We start from the raw sequence: 23,813 nt of genomic DNA on the forward strand, positions 1-23,813 counted from the left end.
ATCCTATAATCTCTGCTGTGCTTTGTCCTTTATCATGCTGCTTGAATCCTCCTTTACATACTGCTGATTAACGCCCACATTCTGTTATTATCTTGTTTTGAGGCTTCAATGTGTGCTCATTATTGTTGTGTCAGTATCAATCCTGTGTAATTACATACATCAGAGTAACAATTAAGGCAGTGCCTTAACGATGCTAACAAGGATAAATGTATGTATGTATGTGAAAGGCAGGTAGCATAATTTCCATCAAGGGCTGTATGCTAAGGCATACATTAATAATCAAAACTGACACAAGCCCCAAGATTGTCAGAGAGAGAGAGAGGTGTGTGTGTGTGTGTGTGTGTGTGTGTGTGTGTGTGTGTGTGTGTGTGTGTGTGTGTGTGTGTGTGTGTAAACTGAGACATGCATACTATGGTTTATTTAAGTTTAACCATTGTAATTTCTCTTGAATGCAACCAGCTTCATGTTCTCACACATCATATGAAGGTTAAAAGCATATATAATTAACCTATCTTTGATGAAATGACACTCAGATAGCAGTTTGAGTGGCTGGAAGCATAACTTTATAGACAGGAAGGATTCACATAATCGTTGAAGCATGGCTTCGTGAGCCGGGGAGATTAAAATGCCACTATGTTCTAGCCTAAGGGTAGGCATCTATCTGGCTCTTAGGCCCTAGCCTAAGGGTAGGCATCTATCTGGCTCTTAGGCCCTCTCCCGTGTGGCTCCCATGTTGCATAGGGCAACATCTTTGTGAAACTATTAACACGTTAGGTTGTCTACTTGTCTCGGTCTGGCGAGTGGGAGACTGGGGTTCAATCCCCGCTCCTGCACATCACACAAACAATAAAAAAGTATATTGAAACTATAGCCCATGTTTTTTTTAATTTTGAAAAAAAAAGTTATCCTCGTTTCTCATCATTTTGGACCGTGGGCTATAGCCCATATCGTACGGCATACTATAGCGCGCCGTTTTTCGTCATTTTTGATGATTTGACAAAAATGAAAAAATGAAAAAAAACGATGGGTTATAGCCCATGTTTTTTGAAATTTTGCGGAAATTGCGGAATTGCGAAATTGCGGAAATGGTAATTGCGCAAATTGCGGAATTGCGGAAATAGAAATTGCGGAAATGGTAATTGCGCAAATTGCGGAATTGCGGAAATAGAAATTGCGGAAATTGCGATGTATGGATAAATCAAACGAACGATTAAGCAAGCAACATTGAGAAGGATGCAACATGCTGTGTGATTTACCTGTTTGGGTTTGTTTTGCGCGACTGGCTCGCAAATGTTTGGAGGCACGCGTGTATTGAGAAAGTGCGCTGCGAGTGTGTGTCACTGTGAAGGACTGGCCCCATGAAGTGAACGTAGTTGGCGTAGTAGACGCCAACATGACGATTTTGACGTAGGCTGTTGAGGTTGAGCAAGAATAGCGTGTTTCAGAAAAGTAATATTTAAACAGTAAATAAGACATTTTTGGCGAATGCAATGTAGTCTATATGTTTTGTGGGAGTGTGCAGGTTTTATTTTGCATAGAGAGATGTGTGGTGGAAGTGTGGTTTGGTCGGAGATAGAGCACGAATGAACGGCCATGTGCTCATGTACCCCCTGTCTATTAGGTCAGAAAAGTAATATTTAAACAGTAAATAAGACATTTTTGGCGAATGCAATGTAGTCTATATGTTTTGTGGGAGTGTGCAGGTTTTATTTTGCATAGAGAGATGTGTGGTGGAAGTGTGGTTTGGTCGGAGATAGAGCACGAATGAACGGCCATGTGCTCATGTACCCCCTGTCTATTAGGGTAGCAGGATAGGGTGTAAGTGGTCTTTTGTAGACAACACCATTAACTTCTGAAATCTGGACAGATTTTTACTTTGAAATGATGTGGATGTTGCAATGCGTTCTGATATGGAAATGTTTCAAGATGGTGACTGCAGGGAGATAACGGTTAAGCAAATCCAGCCTGGCATAACCTCCACTGTACAGAGCCAGGTAGGAGCCTGATTTCCCTAAACAACCGCTGGGTAGTGAATGCAAACCCTGGGAGCCAGACTATCCGATGTAGGCTATGGAAACATTCAGGGTGGTCATTGAGGTCTGATTAGAATTATGAATGTGCAATATTGCGTGCGTGCGTGTGTGCGTGCGCATTCATTATACACCATAATAAGGAATAAGGTCACTGAGTTGTCTCTCCAAAACATTCTGGTAAACTACTGGTAAACCAGCAAAACCAGTATACACCACTATGGGCACCCCCGGCAGATAGGAAAACATGCAACTAAACCGGTTGTAATAGATCCACCAATAAGCACACACGTTTTTTCTATTTCTGTGTAGTGATACTTAATCTTGGTGTCACACTTTTACAAAAAGGTAATTATAATTGCAAATAGAGCAAACGATTGTCTGGGAAGCTGAGGATTAAATGTGTACAGGTAAAATGTGCTGTTGCCCTTGTGCATTGTGAGCTCAAATGGACAGTATGAAACGGAATAAGGCATGCATTGTGAGCTCAAATGGGGAGCACAAAACAGAACAATGCATGTCTTTTTGTTTGGCTAAAACAATATATCTGTTTGAAACCATCTGTGTGCCTCTTATTGCCACAAATTTTTTTTCAACATTTGAATGAGCCATGTGAGGACTACCGGTATTTCATTATTTAAAAGAGAGAACATTAATGCAATCAGATATAGTAGATGTGGGGAGGAGAACAGGGAAGTGATGAGAGATAGCCTGAGCGTGACCGTGCAGACAGACACCCCACAACAGATACACAATCACAGCTTATCAGCGGCCCTTTGTGCACTCAAATGGACCTTTAGTTAAGGGCCTGGAGCCCACGATGTGGGTCAGGATTTGTTGGACCTGATTCATAGTATGCCTGTCTCAGATATAAGAAAATGTGTTTTTTTTAATCATCTCGGGAATATGGATTAGGGTTAGGGTTCGGGTTCAGATCAGATATTTTCTTTTTAAGACACAAAAACCAATACACCTGCTTCTATATAGTACAAAATTAACTGACTATTGCAATATAAGGCACTTATGATCACTTGGCTCCTACTAAAATGCTTGAGTTAATAGCCACTTATGAGCTTGTGCACAGCCTGAGCTCCTCAGGAATCATCCCTTGCTCTGGTGACTGATATTGTCCGTCTAATGTGTAAGGGGCCGTGATTTTTCAATTACATTTTATTTTTTAATGAATAATCAATCAATCAATCAATCAGTCGATATAATGATCCCAGAATAAATAAAACTATTATTATTGAGATGTGCTGTTCAGCGGCAACAACGACACAGTGTACAACAATGGCGCGTTGTGAGCTTAATTGTAGATCTTCATTTTTTGAGTAATAATTTAAGCAGAGACAGACTGAGGAAATGCTTTGAGCTCAAAACGTCACAGCTTTTTTGTGCTGTAATATATACCATCTGGCTCATTGGATCTCCGAGTGTGCAAGCACCTGCCCAAGTTCGGGTTGGGAATATAAAATTAAATTTGATTAATAATTTAAACCTTCAAAGTAAGTAGTGACTAAAGCTGACAAAGAAATGCAAGTAAAAAGTGAAATAAAATTAAAAATGTATTAGAGTAGAAGTATAAAATATAAAGAAATTGAAAAATGCTGTGAAATTTGCAGTAGGCCTACTTATGAGTAGGCTATTTGCTTAATATTACAAGTGCACTTGTAGAATCTTTCCATGGCAAAGTCAAACAAGGAAGTCCTTTAAATACAAAATGCCTTAAAGGAGTACAGTAGATCATTTCCTGCTTTGGTTATATTTGGGAAATGCCGTGCATCTTGGAACCCAATCATTTCCTCGTTCACATTGTTACTGTAATGGGTGTGAATCAAAGACATGATGATGCACTTCACAAGCATGGGCAAACTGAAGGCCTGTCTGTTGGGTATTTCAGGAAGTATGGTTGACTTTGAGAAAACAATGTCAAATTAAAATGAATCTATCTATCTTCTATGTACATGCACCATGTCTCTGTCTGTCTGTATGTGTAATCCACGTAACTCGGAAGGGTCCCAAAAAGGCCTCTCTGCCCGGGCTCTGGACAGTGCCCAGCTTGCCCATGGTCCATATGGATGTGACCTGTCCTGTTCTGACATCACATCACAACTCTAGTATATGAAAACAATAAAGAGTTCAACAACAGTATTGTTCTCAAATTGAAGAACTACTGCCTACTATAATATTGTAGTAGGCACTACGCACAAAGAGGACTCTACACTCCTAGGGTTAGATTTAGTCTAATTAATAGCCTACAACATAAAGTAAAAGTGCCATATATACAGTGCCATATACATTTGTGAGAATTATATTGTTATATTGATATTATCGATAATTACTATGTCCTATATGGCTATATGTGCAATTATAGCAATATATCATATTATGAACCCCTACAAATTGCTTTGCAACATTTTACATCCTTCTTAGCAGGTGGCAGTAGTGAGCGCTACAGTTTCTATGCAGAGCATTGGATGTGGAGAAGAAGACTGTTTCGAAGGTCCTTTGCGGACCCCAGAGCCATAGAGTAAGGCAGAGTTACGACATTGAGGGGGCAGAAAACTGAGCGCTCGAGCGCTGTTCATGCAGCCTGGAGAGCTTAAAACGAGGGCGGCGCAAATATCAACAATTTTAGGCATGTGTGCAACATGACAACTGTTTTAAAGTATTGTACAGTGACAACTTTAAAGTCTCTATAATGTTTATGTTGTACTATTACTAAAAACGATCTAAAAAAGGGATTTATCATTTAAGATCAGCTGTTGCCTGAGTCCAGTGCATTCTGCCAAGTGCCAACTTCCGGTCCAGGACATTATCACTCTTCGCAATGCTCATTGGACTAGTTTTATTTTCGCCACTAGGGGGGTGATGGACTGGCCCATGAAGTGAACGGTGTTGTCGTAACTCTATTTTATGGCTCTGCTTTGAGGACCCCAAAGAATGATGTCCTTATATTCAGCCTGGCGTACAAATGAATATCGTATAAAATCTTAAAGCAATTCATCTTTCATTCATATATATCTTAAAGGTTTGCCTTTGGTCACAGTTGGCATTGAAATATTATGTCTTTTGACGCCATTCCTTTTTTTCATCAGGCCATGAGTTATCAGGCATAACCGTGGGCACTACTCACCGACTGAGGACGAAAACATGGCGGCCTCCTTGCGTCTGGGACGTCAAGGAATGTTATTTGGCCTCAGATGGTCAAACTTAAAGAAATGTTCATGGACGATCAATTCTCTACAGGATCATGTCCGACACTTCGACTCGCGAAGACTCTCTGGTGAGTGTTGTCATTATAAAACTGGGTTTAGGTTGTTGTCAGACGCACAGACACTGCGCCTCTGACAGCGGCTGCTAAGCTGTCATATATTGACACCATATACCTTTCAAAACAAGAAATACAAATCGTTTTTTGTTAATTATTTCGTTTGTTTAAAATGTCTATTTGCTGTAGTCGCTTTAACGTAACTATAATGATCTGTAATGACCGACAAAAACACCACTGTTAATGTCAGGTTGCACTATTAAGTATTCATTTGGATATCTAACATTGCATACCGTAATTACATTACAAGCTGTGATGTGTCTGGTGGTGTAAACCAAGGTGATGAAATGGACATTCGGTATTGAAAGCCAAGCTTAAAGCTATAAAATGGCAGCTACGGGGTGTGCTGTATCGATTAGCCGCAATTTGCAACTCTAGATTTTTTTTTACAATGGGCCCATTGTAAAAAAAAATCTAGAGTTGCAAATTGCGGCTATCTATCGATATGCCATACACTGTACAAAGTCAATACATCCCCAATAACTCTGAGAATGTACAAATATAACCCGATACTTGTGAAGTTGTGTAGTATGTTGTTACTAAATTATTATCAGCATTAATTTGACCTACAAAGATGTCGATCTTTTAAGTTATTCATTCGTATATTTTTGGATACGTATGTGTTATGTATTATGTTATGTATTATTTAAGCATCGTATAACTCTTTGTCTGAAGCATTGTCTGAGTCTGAGTCATTGAAATACAGTGATTTACAGTCCTTACCAATACATTTACATTACCTAAGTACAAGTGTAAGCATATACTGCTGTGTTCAACTACCTAAAATTAAACTGGAACACACCATTCAGTTGTACTGTGACTGTTACTATTTTAATACTATTAAAAGCCCAAAAGAATAAGCAAATCCTTATTATGTTGTCAGTAAAAGGACATTATTGCACTAGTGCATTTGCAATTTGACAACATATCCACCAGATGGCAGTATTACATAATACAAGTGGCATAAATTACAACGTCAATCAATACACCATTATTTGGACCTTATCAGAAGCTCTGCTCTTTATTGTTTGATTTAACATTTGGTGCACATTTCGATCACACATCAGGAAATTCAACCCTTATCTCTGATCACATTTGTATTTATACCCCAGTAATAAAAATAAATTCCTACTGTCTGCCTATTAATAATTGCTATGAAACTCTTGTTTCATAGCACTGCTAGCCTTATGGAAGCTGCTACATTGCCGCTGTGAGGTCAATGGTCATAATGAGGAGCAGTTAAGGCCTATTCATAGTCTGGATTTTCGGTGGTGAGCTGACCACCGCTGACCACCACGAAACAACGTTGAGCGGTGGTGAGTAGAAACAGAGAAGGGCTGGAGCGGTGGCGGTGGTTTGCTCTTCCCCGCGGCTCGTGACGTCATGTTGTAGTTCGGTGGTCACTGGTCACCTCACCACTGAAAATCCAGACTATGAATAGGCCTTTAGTCTACTACAGGTTTGCACTCTCCTGTTGGGTTGGGTATCAGCCTGGAGATATGGGTCTGTCCATTGTTGGGGGACCCTCAGCCGGCTGAACTGTGCCCCTCTCTGTGACTGCAGCTGTTCATGGTTGGGGGCTGTGATGGTGGCTCATTGGGCAGTTGGAGTTGCGTTTCCCAGCCACTGGTGCATTAATTTAATGTCAGCCAGCATCGCAGCATGTTGTTGCAGTGCCAGCATCACTCTTCTTCATACTGTCCCTGTCCCTTCCTTCCTGTGCCCTGCTGCTTTTTGATTCACTGTCCCCTCCTGCCTCATTGCAGCCAGATACTTTGAAACATTTCTAGGAGGTGATTCTTGTGATAATGATACTCTTAGTATAAGTCTAGTCTTAATTGCACTACACTGCACTGTCCACTGCTTGCTGTGGACGCTTATGTGACTTGAGCTATTTATTATTTAGTATACTTTCCATATAAATTGGGTTTATATTATAGCCAACAAATCTACTGTTTTGCAGATGTTCTTATTGTATTTTCTTTGTCCACTGTGAACAGGCGCTCTAATTTGAGAATGTCATTGGCTGCAATGTTGTTGCAAAGCTGTTCTGTACACGGTACAAATCTTCAGTGTTACTGAACCAAATGGACCCATTTTGTTCCATGGATTTTTGATTCTGGATTTTACTGTATGGACGTGTGTGTGACAGATAAAAACCTTGACATCTTGAAATGTGTTGTCTGTGCGTTAGAAATGGAGATCGTTTGTTCATGTTTGGAAATTACATGCTATTTATTTCCTCTAGGGGTCGCCCCAGTCAAAGTGCAGATGCCAGCCCTTTCCCCTACCATGGAGGAGGGCAATATTGTCAAATGGCTGATAAAGGAAGGTAAGAGTAGAAAACAGAGTACATGACTTCCATTTGTCAACACTTGCTGCCCCTTTATTCCAAATAATCACACAATTCTGTCATTAAATGTATTGTATTATTTACAAATGGCAAATGCATTACTTTAAAGGCGTAGTGAAAGGAAAAATATGTTTTTCACACTTTAAGACCATATCCGTGGTCATCATAATGGGCATACCTAACAATGGATGCCAAGAAAATGGGCAAATTCTCATTTTTGTGTGTTTTTTATATCAAAAGTCCATAAAAATATGTTTTAATTACTTCCTAAAAACGTGCTGCGTGATGACGTGTAGAGATACACATCAATAAAATCCAATAAAAATGAAGCTCACCAGTTTAATTCCCATGCTTCTTGTCCTCCACACAGCTGGGTTTTGATTAAATAACTACTCTATTTTTAATCTCATTCAAGATGACATCCAGACAGTGTATTACTTGTTTTAAACGTAATCATCACGCTAAAATATGTATATAGGTTGTGTATAGGTTAGAAATAATCCACTGACATGTCCTCATGTCTCTCTGTCACTTTGTTTACAAACGAAATTCACGTGCAGGAAGTCACAGACTTTGAGACCCCATAGCCTGGAGGGATGCGACGCTCTGATTGATTCAGAAATTCAGAGCCGGCGTTTGAAGCTAAAACTTCAAAATAAAATGTCCTCCATTTCCGTTTCCACCAGTCTCTCCACAGTAAAATCATTAATTTGAAGAAATGTTAATTTCTTCCCCATGTAGTGATGGACAAGCTGAAGTGCTAATTATTGACTCAATTAAATCAAATTCTTCTCTAAAGTAGAGCTCAGCCTGCCCAGGTCAGAGCACCTGAGGACTGCTGGCAGCTAATTGGCCCAGGTACATTTGGCAGTTACAATTAATCACCGGTTAGCGCCGCTGTTCAGCCATTCACCACCGCCACTTTCATTCATCAGGAGGCAGCGTACATTATACTGCTCTTCTATTGGCTGCTCATATCTCCCGTGTTGCCATGTGTTTTGGTGACTAAAGGGTGCATGTTTGTGCATGTGTGAAAGTGTTCAGTCGCGTAGTTATCACATCACATTCTGGTGCCTGTCATTTTCTTTTCTGCTATGGAAAACATTTGGCATGCTGTCCTCTGAATTCATCACAAAAGTCTGCATACTGTACATCATGTGGCCGGCCTAGCAATGACGTAAATTAGTTGGTGGTGATCAGGTTTTTCTTCCTTTTTTATTTTCATAAACTTTTAAACTGAAAATCAGCAGCTCAGGCACCTAAATAATCAATGTTTATTATACTTAAATATCAGCATAACTGTCAATGCGATATTATTGTAAAATAAAAGTCAAATAATGGCCAGTATAGCAGCCAAACCGATATACCAGGTGGGTTCTAATTTTAATTGATTATCCAGGCTAACTGGAACCAAGGGTCAGAGATACAATGTACTCGACCATGTAGCACCAGTACATACATACATCTCTCAGGAATGTAAATAAGTGTACTGTCTGCTGGTTTAGATTTCCTTCTGTTTAATAATGTCGTAAGCATGTACAGTTACAGTATTAACCACAATGTTACAATACGGATTCATTCTAGAGTCAGGATTTGAGCTTCTTGATTTATTTCATTTTGTTTGCGTAGATCATGACAGGTAGTATGTCTTCAGCCATTTATTTTATCCACTAACCAGGCCTCCAAGTGTTCATTTTATAATATCAGCCCATTGACATTCCTGTGGACTGGAGGTGAAAGGGCTTGGGGTCGCCTGTTTAAACTTTAATATTGCACATCACACCTAACCCCTAGGGTCATGTGGTGTTAAAACCTCATACACAAATCCAATCTCGACTTTGCTGCTCCAGGCTCTCTGGGGCTTCTGATGTCGATACTCCTTTGGGTTGCATTCATCCTCCCCCTCACCCATCCATGTCCACACAGTTTCTCATGGCCCTCTCCCAAACCCACTCTGTTTGTCTCACACACAGTGCATGAGCTCCTGCCTCTTTTGTTTTGAAGCTGAGGATGAGGTTGCACATGGTGGTTGTTTTTGTCTATCACTGTCCTTGACATGCTCCCTCCGAGGTGACCCTTCCCATCGCCAGCTCTCTGTGCTGACCCTTGACCCATATCTCATCTACCATAGCTCCTCTTTCCATAACACATATGGTCATATTTGTAATAAAGGGGCCTCAATCATACAGTGCTAGACTAGTACCAATCTCCTTCCAGTCCTCTGTGTTTATTTGATCTTCTTGACAGATATTTTCGGTATATTCTAACCCAGTCTCCAGGTTCCTACTTCCTAGGAATGATTATAAATGATGTTTCTTAGATTGCCCGTGGATAAACACATTTCTTAATTCATGGTGGGTTTACTATGCCTAGTCTAATCTCACCCTTTCTCCCAAGAAAGGCATCTTTACTGTATGTCTCTCTTTTGGAAGAGTACACGGTAACTAAAATCCTGTAACGACAAATGTACAAGTTTGTACCTTGTCAGAGGTAAATGAACACCAAGGATTTTACTGTGCATGTATGTAACTGTACATACAACATGTTTGCGCTACATGTGCCGCAAAGAACCCAAGGTTGCTTAATTGCCATCCTTTTCCATTGCTAAACAGATGCTAATGTATTCCAACTGTGGTGGAACACTGGGAATATAAAGGATATAGGAAGAAGATCTAGCTTGGTACATAGTAAAATCCTGAGTGTTCATTTAACACTGAGAGCGTACAAATGGAATCAAATGTCTCCGTAACTGTGTATGTGGCTTGCCAGTATCCCAGGCCATAACTCAAATTCTTTCCCATGAAAGATTGATTAGGTGGCTCTTTTGAAATCTAGGCCTGACCCAGGAAGAGTTTTTTCCTCACAATCTACAGTATGTGTATGTCTTTTGGTACATATTAATGCAATTCTTTGTTTGGGTGTATACTACATGTAAGTAAAACAGTAATATATGTACATCAGTGTGTATGTGTGTGTGTGTGTGTGTGCGTCAATATCTTTTACATACTGTGTACGTTGTTTCGGCAGGTGAGGCAGTAGCGGCGGGCGATGCCATCTGTGAAATCGAGACGGACAAGGCTGTGGTTACCTTGGAATCCAGTGATGACGGCATCATGGCCAAGATCTTGGTGAGTAAGCACACACTGAGATGTTATTATCTTCTGTAAACAGGGAAGCTTAAGATGTTCTCCGTAGAGGCAGTGGGTTAGATCTGGATTTAAAGTCGGATGTTGCATTGGTTTAGTTATATTGTAAGTGTCAAGCTTTCGGTAAATGCATTTTTTCTTCAAAGTGGGCTGGGAAAAACCTTTTTGCAAGCATAAAAAAATAGACTAACGAGATGTTCTGTAAAGTTTTATGTACTACAGTATGTGTTCATGTATAGACCTATTGTGTGTTTCTATTGTGTGTTTGTGTGTGTGCGTGCGCGCGCACAATTGTGTACTGTGTTTCCGCTGCGCTAATTGCCTGTGCTTGCTACACATTCCACTGTACAGTGACAGCAAAGCATTGACAAAGTGTCTCCCCCCATTGTGCCGTTTTGACGTTTGAATATTTAATGACGTTGTCAACAGAATCAGAATGGGTTGTCTTTCATCAGTGCTCCAAACACATGTTCCGTCCTCCAGAACGTGCTCATAAAAGCATATCATCCAACGGCCCCGGACGATCGACGTGCCAGGAAGTTTAGCATATCGGGGAGAGGAAACGATGGTCATTATTTTCTAGAGAGAACAGCAGCCACCCTCCACCCCCCCCCCCCCCCCCCACCACCCTCCTCCTCCTCAACTCACTCCGTTATGACAAGGAAAAACACCTTGACAGTAAATTCAGTGACTGCTTTGTGCGCTTTTTGAATAAAAAAGCTGACGGATAAGCATATTTGCGTGTTTGTCTGTGTTCACGCACGCACGTGTGTGTGAGTGAGTGTGTGAACTGACACACATCACAGAAAGTGCTCTGCCCAGTAATTAGAAATCTAGCCTTCCCCAGGTCTTGAAGCACAGATGATGTTGTGTTCCAGTAACGGCTCAGTGGAGCACTGGGTTCAGGTGGTGCATCTATCAGTGTAACCTAAATAAAAGACAGTCACAAGGCCAGTTTACTCAACCACATCATTATTTTACACAGTATATACTGTATGTCTATAAATAGCACCTGTCCCCTTAAATAACAGCCACTCCTGCACACATATACATACACAGATATCTTAGAAAGATTCGATCCGATGATGATTACAGGACGCACCCACACATTAGACACAAACATGCGCTGCTCCCATGCTTGCGGTTAGGGTCAGGTTAGGGTTTGAGGTGGTTGTCGGTCTAATGACAGTCGGACCAATAGTATGTCTAAACTAAAGCCTGTACCCGATGATTACCATCGAATATCTTCAACATTCTCCTTTGCTCTCTCCTCTCCTTTCTTCATCACTCGCCTCCTTCCTTCCTATCCTCGCTCCACCCTTTCCCTTAGCTCCTATGTGGATGAAGTAGTTTCCATAGCAACCACCCGAGAATTGGGGGTTGGGGCTTTGGAGCTGGCAAAGAAAGATAGGCTCATTTAGATTACCCCAACCACCATCACCACCACCAGAAGACCTTTCCAACAACTGTGTGTGTGTGTGTGTGTGTGTGTGTGTGTGTGTGTGTGTGCGTGTGTGTGTCTGCATGCCACTACCCTCAATAAGAACAACAGCCAGGAGCAACATTTACAGTAAGCCATGTGTTTGGTCCCCATACTGTATGTGGCAGGGACAGTATGGTGCTCCCTCTCTTTAGGTCAATGCCCATTAACCCACACAGTGTTGTAGGGGTGCAACAGTAGAAAAGAATACACTTTTATTAATCATTCACTTGATGGTGAAAATGGCAGGTCTACAAGCTCACAATGTTGTGAGCTATGTTTGTTTTTCTTGCGTGACACCATTGTACAACAGTGATTGTACGGCTTAATAACTAATTGATTTATTAGATTATTTAAAGAAATCTAGTAAAATGTTTCACGTTGATTTTTTGATTATTAGAAAAAGTAATCAATAGATTAATTGCTAAGAAGATAGTTACTAGATAGTACTGTGGTCGGCTGGACCGAAAGTGGTATGTATGTATGGTATGCATGATTATAATTGGCTGTTGATGGTGAAGTAATTAAGATATGTTTTAATGTTGGGTGGTTAAATGGTAATGTATGTACAGTATGGGTAGAGTGGCTGGATGGTAACCGCAAGGTTGCCAGTTCGAACCCGGGCTCCCCCAGAGTTAGTGTCGAAGTGTCGTTGAGCAAGACACTGACAGGGCTCCATCTTACGCCACCCTGTAGCAACTCATAATGTAATAACTGCTCATGATGTAATAAGGGCTCAAAAAGGCTCATAATGTAATAAGTTAAATGTAATAAAAACTCATAATGTAATAATCAGCTCATAATGTAATAAAATCATGAGCGCATAACGTAATAACAGATTTTTCTATAAAAGACGTGTTACGTTATGAGTTGCTACAATAAGGCAGCTCATAATGTAATAAAAGTTCATAATGTAATAATGGCCCATATTGGTGAGAAAAGTCTTACACTGTCATTGTTATTACCTCTGTTGACAAATGTAGACTTTCTCATATGGCCCATATAGTCTTACACTCTCATTGTTATTACCTCTGTTGACAAATGTAGACTTTCATATGGCCCATATAGTCTTACACTGTCATTGTTATTACCCCTTTTATTACATTATGAGCTGATTATTACATTATGAGTTTTTATTACATTTAACTTATTACATTATGAGCCTTTTTGAGCCCTTATTACATCATGAGCAGTTATTACATTATGAGTTGCTACACACCCTTAACCCTAAACTTATTTGCCGGTTTTTACTATTTTGAAAATCATTTTAAAATAGTTCAACTAGCCGATCTACACGTTGTGAGCTTGTAGATCAGCTATTTGAACTATTTTAAAAGGTTTTTTTAAATAGTAAAAAATGGCAAATACGTTTAGGGATAAGGGTGGTGCAAGATATAACCCTATACCCCTAATTGCTCCTGATGTGCTGGTTGGTGCCTTGCATGGTTTCCGCTGCCATCGGTGTATGGCAGAGCGTGCAAGTACTGCTACTAACTAATAGACATTAGTTAGTAGCAGTATTTGCACGCTTTGCTTGCACACAAGTAGGCCATACATGGCATACCTGTGTGCAAGGCGCAAGTTTGCATCTCGACAGAGTGCATTTCTAGTTGATATTTGCAGCTGTACTGTAGCTCTCACCAAGTACCCAGGGAGTTTCTAAATTGGAGGCTAGCATAATCGCCTGCCTGTGGCCAAACGTTATGTCAGAAGGGGGGCTTCCACTGCTCCACAGTGGTTATTTATGGGGGTCAACCTCTTCTCCTGCTTCCCAACAGCCTCGGGGGCACTGATGGGGAAGGGGGTTCAATATTGCGGGGTGGGTCCATAAAGGGTGCGATGGAGGCAGGTTTGGTGGTAGGCGATCGCCAAAAGCACCATCAACACACAGATTACCCTGTCTCATCACATCTATATACCACTCGGCTGTACCATGACCCCCAGGGTTTCAATCTGAACATCTGCCCGGGATGTAATCAATCACAGACAGTAGGAAACCGCACTTACATGTGTGTACGTGCATGCGCACACACACACGGGTCAGCATTCTGATGGATGTGAAGATGAATGGTGCTGCTGAGCAGCGATGGAGTCATCATAGTGAAGAACGGGACAGATAGGTCAGGCTGTAAGACGGGGGAACGTGGATATGTTTGATGTAGAGCTTGTTGAGCGATTCAGGATGACTATAGAAGGATGGATGGATTGATGAAGATATTGAATGCTCGCCCATAGTGCCTTGCCTAACAACCAGCTTGCCATTTATCCATCCCTGTCGCTCTTCATTGTCGAACACTTTGTCATGCTGGGGATCCATTATGTTGGTGGCAAGCTGCAGTCGACAATGTAAAAAAAAAATCCTGACTGTTCATTTGCAATCCAGAACTATTATGTCTTGCCTAGGATTCAAACCAGAATCTCCTGCATGAGAGAGAGACCACATTTCTACCACTCGTCGAAGAAACAATCCCTACATTGACCTGGGGGATATTGCGGTTATGAGCTTCAGGGTATTTTTCAGTCTAGTAGGGAGACCACCTCCAGCCACTACAATGTCCTATAGTTGTATTGCATTAACATACATACAGATTTTCACAATTTAATAGGGCTTAAGTGGTTAAAATGAAATACATTAATAAACACGGTTGACCTGGGTCCCAGGGAGACACCAAATGTTTGGGAACCACTGATTTAGTCGATCAATGGTGCACAGCGCAGAACGCACAGCGCAAACTAATTTTACTAGTTACACAGCACATAATCTGCACACAAACACCAGCACTAATGGGTGGTATTAAGGCTCTGAATTAGTGATCGGTCTGTTTTGTTGGGTGTTACATTAATTACACCGATCAGATTGTCTATTCCAATTCCCATGAGTGCGCTGGTATTTAGATGATGGATTGGAGGAGAAGCAGACAATCTTCTGCTGTGAAGAAGTTAAAAGCATGCTGTGTAGGACCATCTAGCAGTAAACGCAACACACATCTGTGATATCTTGACGTGTCAACTTCATAATGACTTGCTCTTCTCAGCTATGCTCTTAGCTCTTTATTTAAACCACCAATTAAAGCATTTGAAAAAGATTCTTTGCAGCGTAAGAAGATGTGGTGCATTGTGTCTGAGCTGTTAACTGTCCATTGAGCAGAGACAGATAGAACAATTAGATATGGTTTCAGTAATAAAATATGCAGGCTTACGGAAAAACACATCTCTTTTTCTTGGCTTGAAGTTTTAAATCACTATCTATATTCTAGTCTATTCTACAACCCATGTATTATCAGATAGTGTGAACGACACTGAACATCTCACATGATAGCACGTACAGTTACAGTGTGTTTATGTTACTGTGATTCTCTGTACAAGCTGCTGGAAACTAATTGCCCCAGTGGTGTGTTTGCAGCAGTCAGCCAGGCCGTTGGTCATTAACACCGGGTTGGCTGATTATACTACTGCTGGGATGTGGCTGCATTCCGCTTAGTGCTTAGTCTGTGTCGCAAGGTGGGCATCGTCATTCTCATCCCCCCCCCCCCCCTACCACACACACACACACACACACACACACACACAAGCACACGCACACGCACACACACACACACTCACTCACTCACTCACACAAATGATCACAATGAACCCATATGCTTTATTGTACCAGCTGAGACTCCATTTCAGTGGATGTGTGCTCTGTTCTATTTTTACGTCTTGTTGTGGGTACAGTTAGGCTGGGAGTTGATGCCCTGCTGTAATAGTCTGAACGTGCCTGGAATTCCCTCACATCTCAGCCTTTCATGGCTCGAAACGACAATGTTCTGCCTCCCACATATTTTCTACATTGCATTGAAGCTTGTAACTCAAAAGAGTTGTAATTTTGAAAGAAAAATAATAGGAAATCATAAAAGAAAGTAAGAGTGTGTGCACGTGCGCGTGTGTGTCCTGGGCATGATCACCCTGAGCAGTCAGGACGGAGTTCTCCGTTCAATTAGTAACACCCAGCGCTCGGGGCGCTTCAACACCAAGCAACAGTGCAATGGTGATCCAGCCTAGGACTAGCCTGGGTAAACCCCTCCCCCCTCGCCAGATTTGCATTCTGCCTGAGGCAGAATGAAATGTTGTCCAGCAGGGGGAGTGGGTTTACCCAGGCTAGCCTAGGACATGGCCACGGACTGGTTGTTGGAGGGTTGCGACAATTTGGCATGATGATGTAAATGATAAGAGCACCCCTCACTTCACACAGGTTTTTAATAACATTTGCAAAAATAGCTAATGGCTAATTAGTTGATCACAGTTGAGTACAACACTTCTCACAACGCCACAGCCTGAGGATAGCTAATTGTTGTTCCTTTGGTTTGGGAACTTCTAGACTAGACAAAGCTTACAATCAGTGCTGTTTCGTGTGTCACAGGGCATGTACTGTAGGACTGTTTGGTACTGTAGCTTACAGTGAGGTCCATGAAATGATAAATGGGTTAACCTCATAAATGGTTTAGGGCAGCTTTGCGATATCATTAGCCTGGCTGATGGGTTCCGGATATATCCCCTAGGAGTCCCATAATCAGATCTCCCAGACTTCGTTTGCCACACTGAGATTGGCTTCATTAGCGGTACTGTAGCTAATAACTTCTCTGTCTATCAGGATGCAATGTGGATGAGATCATCAGTCGCTAAAGAATTCCCTGAGACTGTTAAAAAGTCTCTGAAGATTTGCAGTTTGAGTTCACGTTGAGCAATCTAAATATTTAAAATCCCATTGAAATAGATATTAGTTGAGTCCTGACTCAATCAATATCCCAATATCGCTTCAGTTTCTCCCTGTGCTGTGGATCAATATGTATTTCTTTACATTTTAGTTTTTGTCCATACAGAAGCCAACCTCTTACTGTACTTTTAATACGAAAAATATGACTAATTAGCATAGATTTTAGGCCCGACCCGGCCCTAAAACGTCGGGTTGGGCCTGGTCGGGTTTGTGCAGAATTTGAAACACCAGTCAGCACCATCTTCATAATAGATAAATACACAAACAGACAGAACTATTATTTTTTTCATTGTAAACAAATTCAATATATATATTTTTTTTCATGGAGCCCGAGGCCGAAATCCTTTCTCTCCATCCACTATCATTGAAATAACGTGTTTTTCAGTTGCGTTCAATTCTTTGTCAGTAAAAAGGAACATCACAGGCACAGCATGGTGACTGGGCATATCATGTTTGTTTTTATTTTTTTCCAAAAATGATGTTATAGCAACATAAACAAGGCGGAGCCAGGTTGGAACAAGTCCTGGGTGAGTCTTTGCCCTAGGCCTAGAAGAACTCTGTGAACAGCTTTGATTGCTGAGCTTTTTAGGATGGTTTTCACCTCTCGATGATATTCTATCACCAGCTGATGGCAGTGTTGATCCCTGCTCTATGACTGGTGCTGGTGATGTGTTTGTGTGCTCGTATGTTTTCTGTCTATGTATGAAGGAGGTTGAACACACATTCATGCACATTCTCTGCCACAATATCAACAACACATGAGAGCACCTCATCCATAATCTCGAGCAGAGAAGAAACCTTGACAGTTGAAAGACAACAACTTAAGTTTATGTCAACTTAAGGCTATGAAAGACTGAATAGGAGAGGCTGGTGCTTTATTCAAATGAGCTGCCACATGCGTCAGCAACTAATTGGTATTTATGGTGATTTGGGGTGTGGGAGGGCGATATTATAGAATGTCGCTTCTCTCTCCGACGTCTTGGTAAACTGGATGGTGAGGCCGTAGAAAATTCAGTTATTTTCTTTTTAGCACTCCAAAGACGTTTTACAACTAATTTGCATCATCTGCATGCTGCAAGTTGTACCTTTTTCACTCAAAAGTAATGCATTTGTGTGGCAGAGGAGGCTTTGGCTTCCTCTTGAAAGGCAGAGTCTAGTATTCAAAGGCTGATATTTATCATGTTCGCATACAGTATGATCTTTTAATAAAATATAGAAATCGGTACTAATTGCCGTGCTACCGCACCACATCAGAGGCAGAGCAAGCTGAAACATTGGTATCTCTGCGTGGATGTTTTAAAATGTATGGATGTATTACTGATGATGATGTATCTTACTCCATGTGTGCACACTGCACATTATTCCATCTGCAGCGTGTATAGCAGAAACTGAGTTCCTTTGCTATGTGGGGGGAAGACTCCTCTGGGATTGTATATAGTGAGTCTATGGAAATTTCCAGAGCTCTTGAATTCCCACAGCAGCTCATTGGCTGTGTTGTCATCCATCACATCCCACAGAGCAGAAGAGGTGCCATCCACTTGAGACATTAAATATGGAGACCAGGAAGTGAGATTTGTGTTATACACATGTATACGTACATGTCTTTGGAGGAAAGGTCAGGTTGTCACACAAAACACATGTATGGTGGGGTTTTTTGTGAGGCTTAAGAACCTGCATTCCAATGCATCCAGTGTAGTTATTAATTATTTATTCACAAGCGCTTGTTAATACTTTTTATTGGTTAAACATTAAAACAAGACTAGACAAACATGATGTGCACGTTGTAATCTTATAGATCTGCTATCTCTGTTACTTTTTATATTTCTATTTCTGTTGCGTTTGTCATACGACAAAGCTACATGTGAATAGCTGTGTGTGTGTGTGTGTGTGTGTGTGTGTGTGTGTGGTAATATATATATATATATATATATATATATATATTGATTCAAGGTTTCTGCCCAACAGCTAGGTGGAAATGTAAAGTCGAATTCCTGTCTTTCCTGTGATTAAATAAACAGTTCCCCGCTCCCAACATCGGATCGGTTTGCTCTAGTGCGGCTGAGTTGAATTGAAAAACTAAGTGTTAAGTTGCTATTCTTTATGCCTGTGAGCGCAGGTGTGCGCATAGCCTGCTGTTCTTTCTGGTTAGATGGAGATGATGGGTTTATCGGAACGCTCCGATGGTTTAGCTACGGTAGCAAACCCACTGGAGTATGGGGTAGTGGTGGCTAATCCAATGTCCTGCTGATCAGTCTATCCCCTGTCTTTTGCTATACAGTAGCACCACATTCTGACTAACATTATGTCATTTATGGGTTTGGCTAAGTGTTATTATTACTAGATTGTGATAACTGAACTGGAATTGGAATGGAATTGTGGTAACACCCACTTTCGCAATATCATTGGCCAACTGCCATCTCAGACCCTTTCCTGTGACGAAACCCATGCTTAAACAAAACTACTGTATCACCAACTTAACGCCTAAACTCAACTTATTTTTTTTAATTGTTTTGACATTATCCCTGAAATTGGAATGGCAGAAAATAGAAGATCTACAAGCTCCAAGTCGCAACGCATTGTGAGATTGCAGCATGCCACTCACCGTGAATCCAAGCAGAGGTCCTCACTCCTCACAAGTATACAACAAATTCCTCCATATCCCCCCAAAAAGTTGTAATATAACTTGTGCCATACTCGGGCAATTCTCAACTGATTGTTATCATTCCAAGTGGTCTATACTGTATATTTTCATTGGTTGTATAAGTCATGTTTTTATACGCCTTTATCAAACAATATGGAGAGAGATTATAAGAGGTTATAATGCCCAGGCCCTGTGGGCCTGGCCCTAGAGTTTATGTGCACTGAGCGTTGGTGCACTTGTCATTAGGCCTGCAACACTCTCTCTATTAGGGATTTTCCATGCAGCCTTAATTTCACTGAGGTGTACAAATAGTTGAAAATTAATTCATAAAAAAACTGAGCACATGTATTTTTGATCTATAAGGCCAAACCTCATTTGAAAGAATATATTAAGAGTATATGACAGCCTTTTAAATTGTTTACACTATTGGAAATTTACACAGCTGTGCTACCAAATAACTATATTAATTACATCATGCCAGTAGAGCGGAGCTTCCTATAAGATCCCCTATTCTCAATATTATATCAAAAAGACTTTGCCTGCTATGTTTATCATACCTTTTGCACTAAAAACATGCTCGAGTCAGCTCGACAGGAACTGTAACCAAATTATGGCCCGCTGCAGGCCGGTACAAAAATAAATAAAGGCCTACTGAAAATAACAGCCTAGTTACTTTTATACGCCCAGGATCCAAATCGATTTTGCATATTAATAGCCTGGGCTACTATTTGGAAAATTACGGTACAATACAGGGTGATGTTGAACTCTGCAGCTCGGCTGGCAGTCTCTGCATATTTTGCGGGCTATGTTCTGTTTTGCCTAAGACAAAGTGTCACCTTTGGCAGAAGTGACAGCTCAGTAATTTGAAACCTTTTAGAAAAGAGATGAAGTGCCACCATCCTGCCCCGCCTATTGTGCCGGGCCTTTCATTTCAAACTAATGAATATTGACAGAGTCAGAGTTATAAATGTCTTAACTTGCTGAAGAAGCGTGTACAGAAGAAACCCTTCACACACAGTGCCTTTTTTGGAATGAGAGAAGGAATCGATAGCAGAAAGCCATCCGCTGTTCCTTTTCAAAGGGTGATCATATTTGTGCGGTACGTGACACTAGCAGAAGGAGGAAATGAAGTGAGTGGAGAAGAGAGCTCAGCTGAAGCTGTTTAAGAGGTCCCTGTGGTGGCAGCGTTAATGAATGGTCTGTCAGACAGTGTTCATCTCAACGCCCACTGATTGCTCTCCAACCAGACTTTCTCCCTTTCCCTGCTCTGCTCACATTGTACAGTCTCCTCTAAGCCCTAAACCCTTCCTCTTCCTCTTGAATTCGTTTAATGTGTCCTCGTGAGCATAATTATTTACTACTACTACTACTAACCTTTTTACCCTTACTCTACCCCACTTCCCTCTCTCTCTCTCTCTCTCTCTCTGGCTGGGACTCACACTCTCTCTCTCTCTCTCACACACACACACACACACACACACACACACAGATGGAGGAGGGCAGTCGCAGCGTGAAACTGGGCACCCTCATTGCCCTCATGGTGGAGGAAGGACAGGACTGGAAGCTAGTGGAGGTCCCTCCCCCAGAGGCAGCGGCTCCCACCCCAGCCCCACATGCTGCCCCAGCAGCCGCTGCCCCAGCTGTAGCACCCATTGCGCCCCCTCCTCTTCCACCAAAACCAGCCACCTCAGGACCGTAAGTTGCTGGCTCCCCTCCTTTGTCCATCATTACGAGTGTCCAGGTTGATCTGCGATGAACAGCAGCCCTTGCTGTAATCTCTGTCGTATGAACATCAACATCAGTCTTTGAGTGAATTAGAGAATCCCTTCATTGTAAAGAGACGGAGCGTTCTTAGTACATTTTTCATAATTGTGCATTCCACTTTTTCACAGAATACTTTGTCACCATTACACTCAGCATACTGAGTAAGATGATGATCATCCATTGTCCATTATGCCAAAGCGAGAAAGAATCCTGCCCAGTATTGATACAATAAATACTCCCGTAGAAAGTAGTGAAGCAACCAACAAACTTTAAAGCTTGGCCTGTTTAATATACAAACACATTTTACGCTGAGTCTGTCCCCAGATTTTAGCCACCTTAGATGCAGTATAAATGAAGGTATTGCACAGGCAGAGCCAATCATTGGCTATACCTAATAAACGGTAACTACAAAGCTGCACTGAGTAGAGCACACATTTCCACCAGGAAGCGCATATACAGTGACATTACTACCTTGAGCAATCTAAGAGTATCGTGGCATGTGATTATTCACTGTCTTCTGACCTCTCTCTGTCATACACATTGTTTACTGTAATTAAATCCCAATCAGCTGATGTTGTTTATGATAATAAATGACAGTTACACTCAAGGAGCTACTACGCAGGTGTACACCTGTGCACGCTCATGCTTATATAGTTTTCTGAGACATTTCACGAGTCGTGGACAGAGAAGCACTTTGGTGCTGTGCAAACTGACTTTAGTTTATACATCACTTGCAAAACACTTCACATTTATACAAACATTGTACATGCGTGCTCTAAACCAACATAAAAAAGTCCATAGACTTAGCTGCCATATGGCGTCAGCCGTCAGGTGCTGTTCTGTTTCTCAACTCTTGGAGTTGGAGGGAATAGCGCCCCACTCAAAAAAGGGATAGAGTAAGAACATATCAGTATTAATGGTAATAATATAGATGGAGCCTCATAGTCTCTTAATTCAGTCTAAATTGGAGGAAAACACACTTCAGAGCCCGAAATACTAGTCTAATGGCAGACATGGCACAGATCATTATAACTGTCATGCCAGGATGGTATGGTACTAATCCTCCATTGTGTTCCTTGCTGTCTGTCCAGGTTACGCCTGAGCCCAGCTGCTAGGCACATCCTGGACACACACGGCCTGGACCACAAGTTGGCCACGCCCACTGGGCCGAGGGGACTCGTCACCAAGGAGTAAGTATGATGGGTAGAAGGGGGATAGCTTCATAGAGGTTTGAAAGGTCGTAATGGTGCCTCTGGGGGCGAACCAAGTGTGCCTCTGCACTTCCTGCACCTCTGTAAGATGAAGGCACTCCCTCCCTGCATAAGAGCCACATGGGAAGGAGCAGCATGCGTGAAGTGGTAAAGATGTCAGGTGCATTAGCACCGCTATATGGGGGCAGTCACACCGAAGATATCTGTGATGATTACACACACACACACACACACACACACACACACACACACACACTATACTTGTGACTACGTATTGGGATGGGGATTTTGTGAAGACAATTCTTGCCTTTTTTTAAGCCTAAAGCTGAAAATATCACAACAGGAACGTAATGTCTAATCCTAACCCTAACCTAAATCTGTTCCTTATTGAAAGCCTAAACATCTTTTTAATTTAAACCATAAAAATCACACCCGTGTGAAGTGAGGGGCGCTCTTATCATCGTACGTCATCCATTCACTGTCGATGGGTATTTAATTTAATGTTTGTGTAAGACGAAAATCTACACTATAGCTGCATATTAAAAAACTTCTCTTGCGAGAACCAGGAAAATGGTCCTCATAATATCTATTTCTCAAATTCTACTATACTTGTGAGGATGTCTGGCCCTCACAAGTATAGTAACATGAGTACACACACACACAGCTGTAATGGCTACCTGCTGCCGGGGACCTGATTGAACGCTCTCGTTACCCATCTCACACCCTGCTGGGGAATCTCATTAAGCTACTGCTGTCGCTATGGCAACCCAGACTCCAGGACCTAATGGTGACCATAGAAACACAGGCCATATGTTGTGAGTTGAGGGAAAGAGAAAGGCAATTATATCAAGACACAACAAACCTGATATATAAACAGTGGTTCTCTCCTATGTTAGGTGTCTGATTCATGAATGATTCTCCGTCAGTTAATTTAGCTAGTTCTCACCTCTACTCCGATGCTGACTTGCCAGGGATCAAAGCTTGCGTATGTCTTTAGAATTGGAAGACTTAGGTAAGCGATTAATCCAAAAGACAAATTTCCCCTCAGTAATCAATAAAGCTCTGGTCCAGTATGGATGAAATCTTGCCATAACCATTACT

The 23,813-nt window shown here is 41.5% G+C and overlaps 1 protein-coding gene across 1 annotated transcript in view; it reads left to right on the top strand.

Moving 5' to 3' along the window:
• Positions 1–5,171: 5,171 nt before the first annotated feature.
• The window catches only part of pdhx (pyruvate dehydrogenase complex component X), a 43,664-nt gene continuing 25,022 nt past the window's right edge, over positions 5,172–23,813 (top strand). Inside the window, exons 1-5 of the mRNA XM_080761686.1 lie at positions 5,172–5,316; positions 7,610–7,693; positions 10,742–10,842; positions 21,227–21,432; positions 22,593–22,691. Coding sequence (XP_080617812.1) covers positions 5,184–5,316; positions 7,610–7,693; positions 10,742–10,842; positions 21,227–21,432; positions 22,593–22,691 — 623 coding nt within the window. The 5' untranslated portion in view covers positions 5,172–5,183. The remainder of the gene's footprint in view (positions 5,317–7,609; positions 7,694–10,741; positions 10,843–21,226; positions 21,433–22,592; positions 22,692–23,813) is intronic.

This window comes from Protomyctophum bolini (assembly GCF_963924005.1).
Source record: "Protomyctophum bolini genome assembly, chromosome: 4".
NCBI classification, from domain to species: Eukaryota; Metazoa; Chordata; class Actinopteri; order Myctophiformes; family Myctophidae; genus Protomyctophum; species Protomyctophum bolini.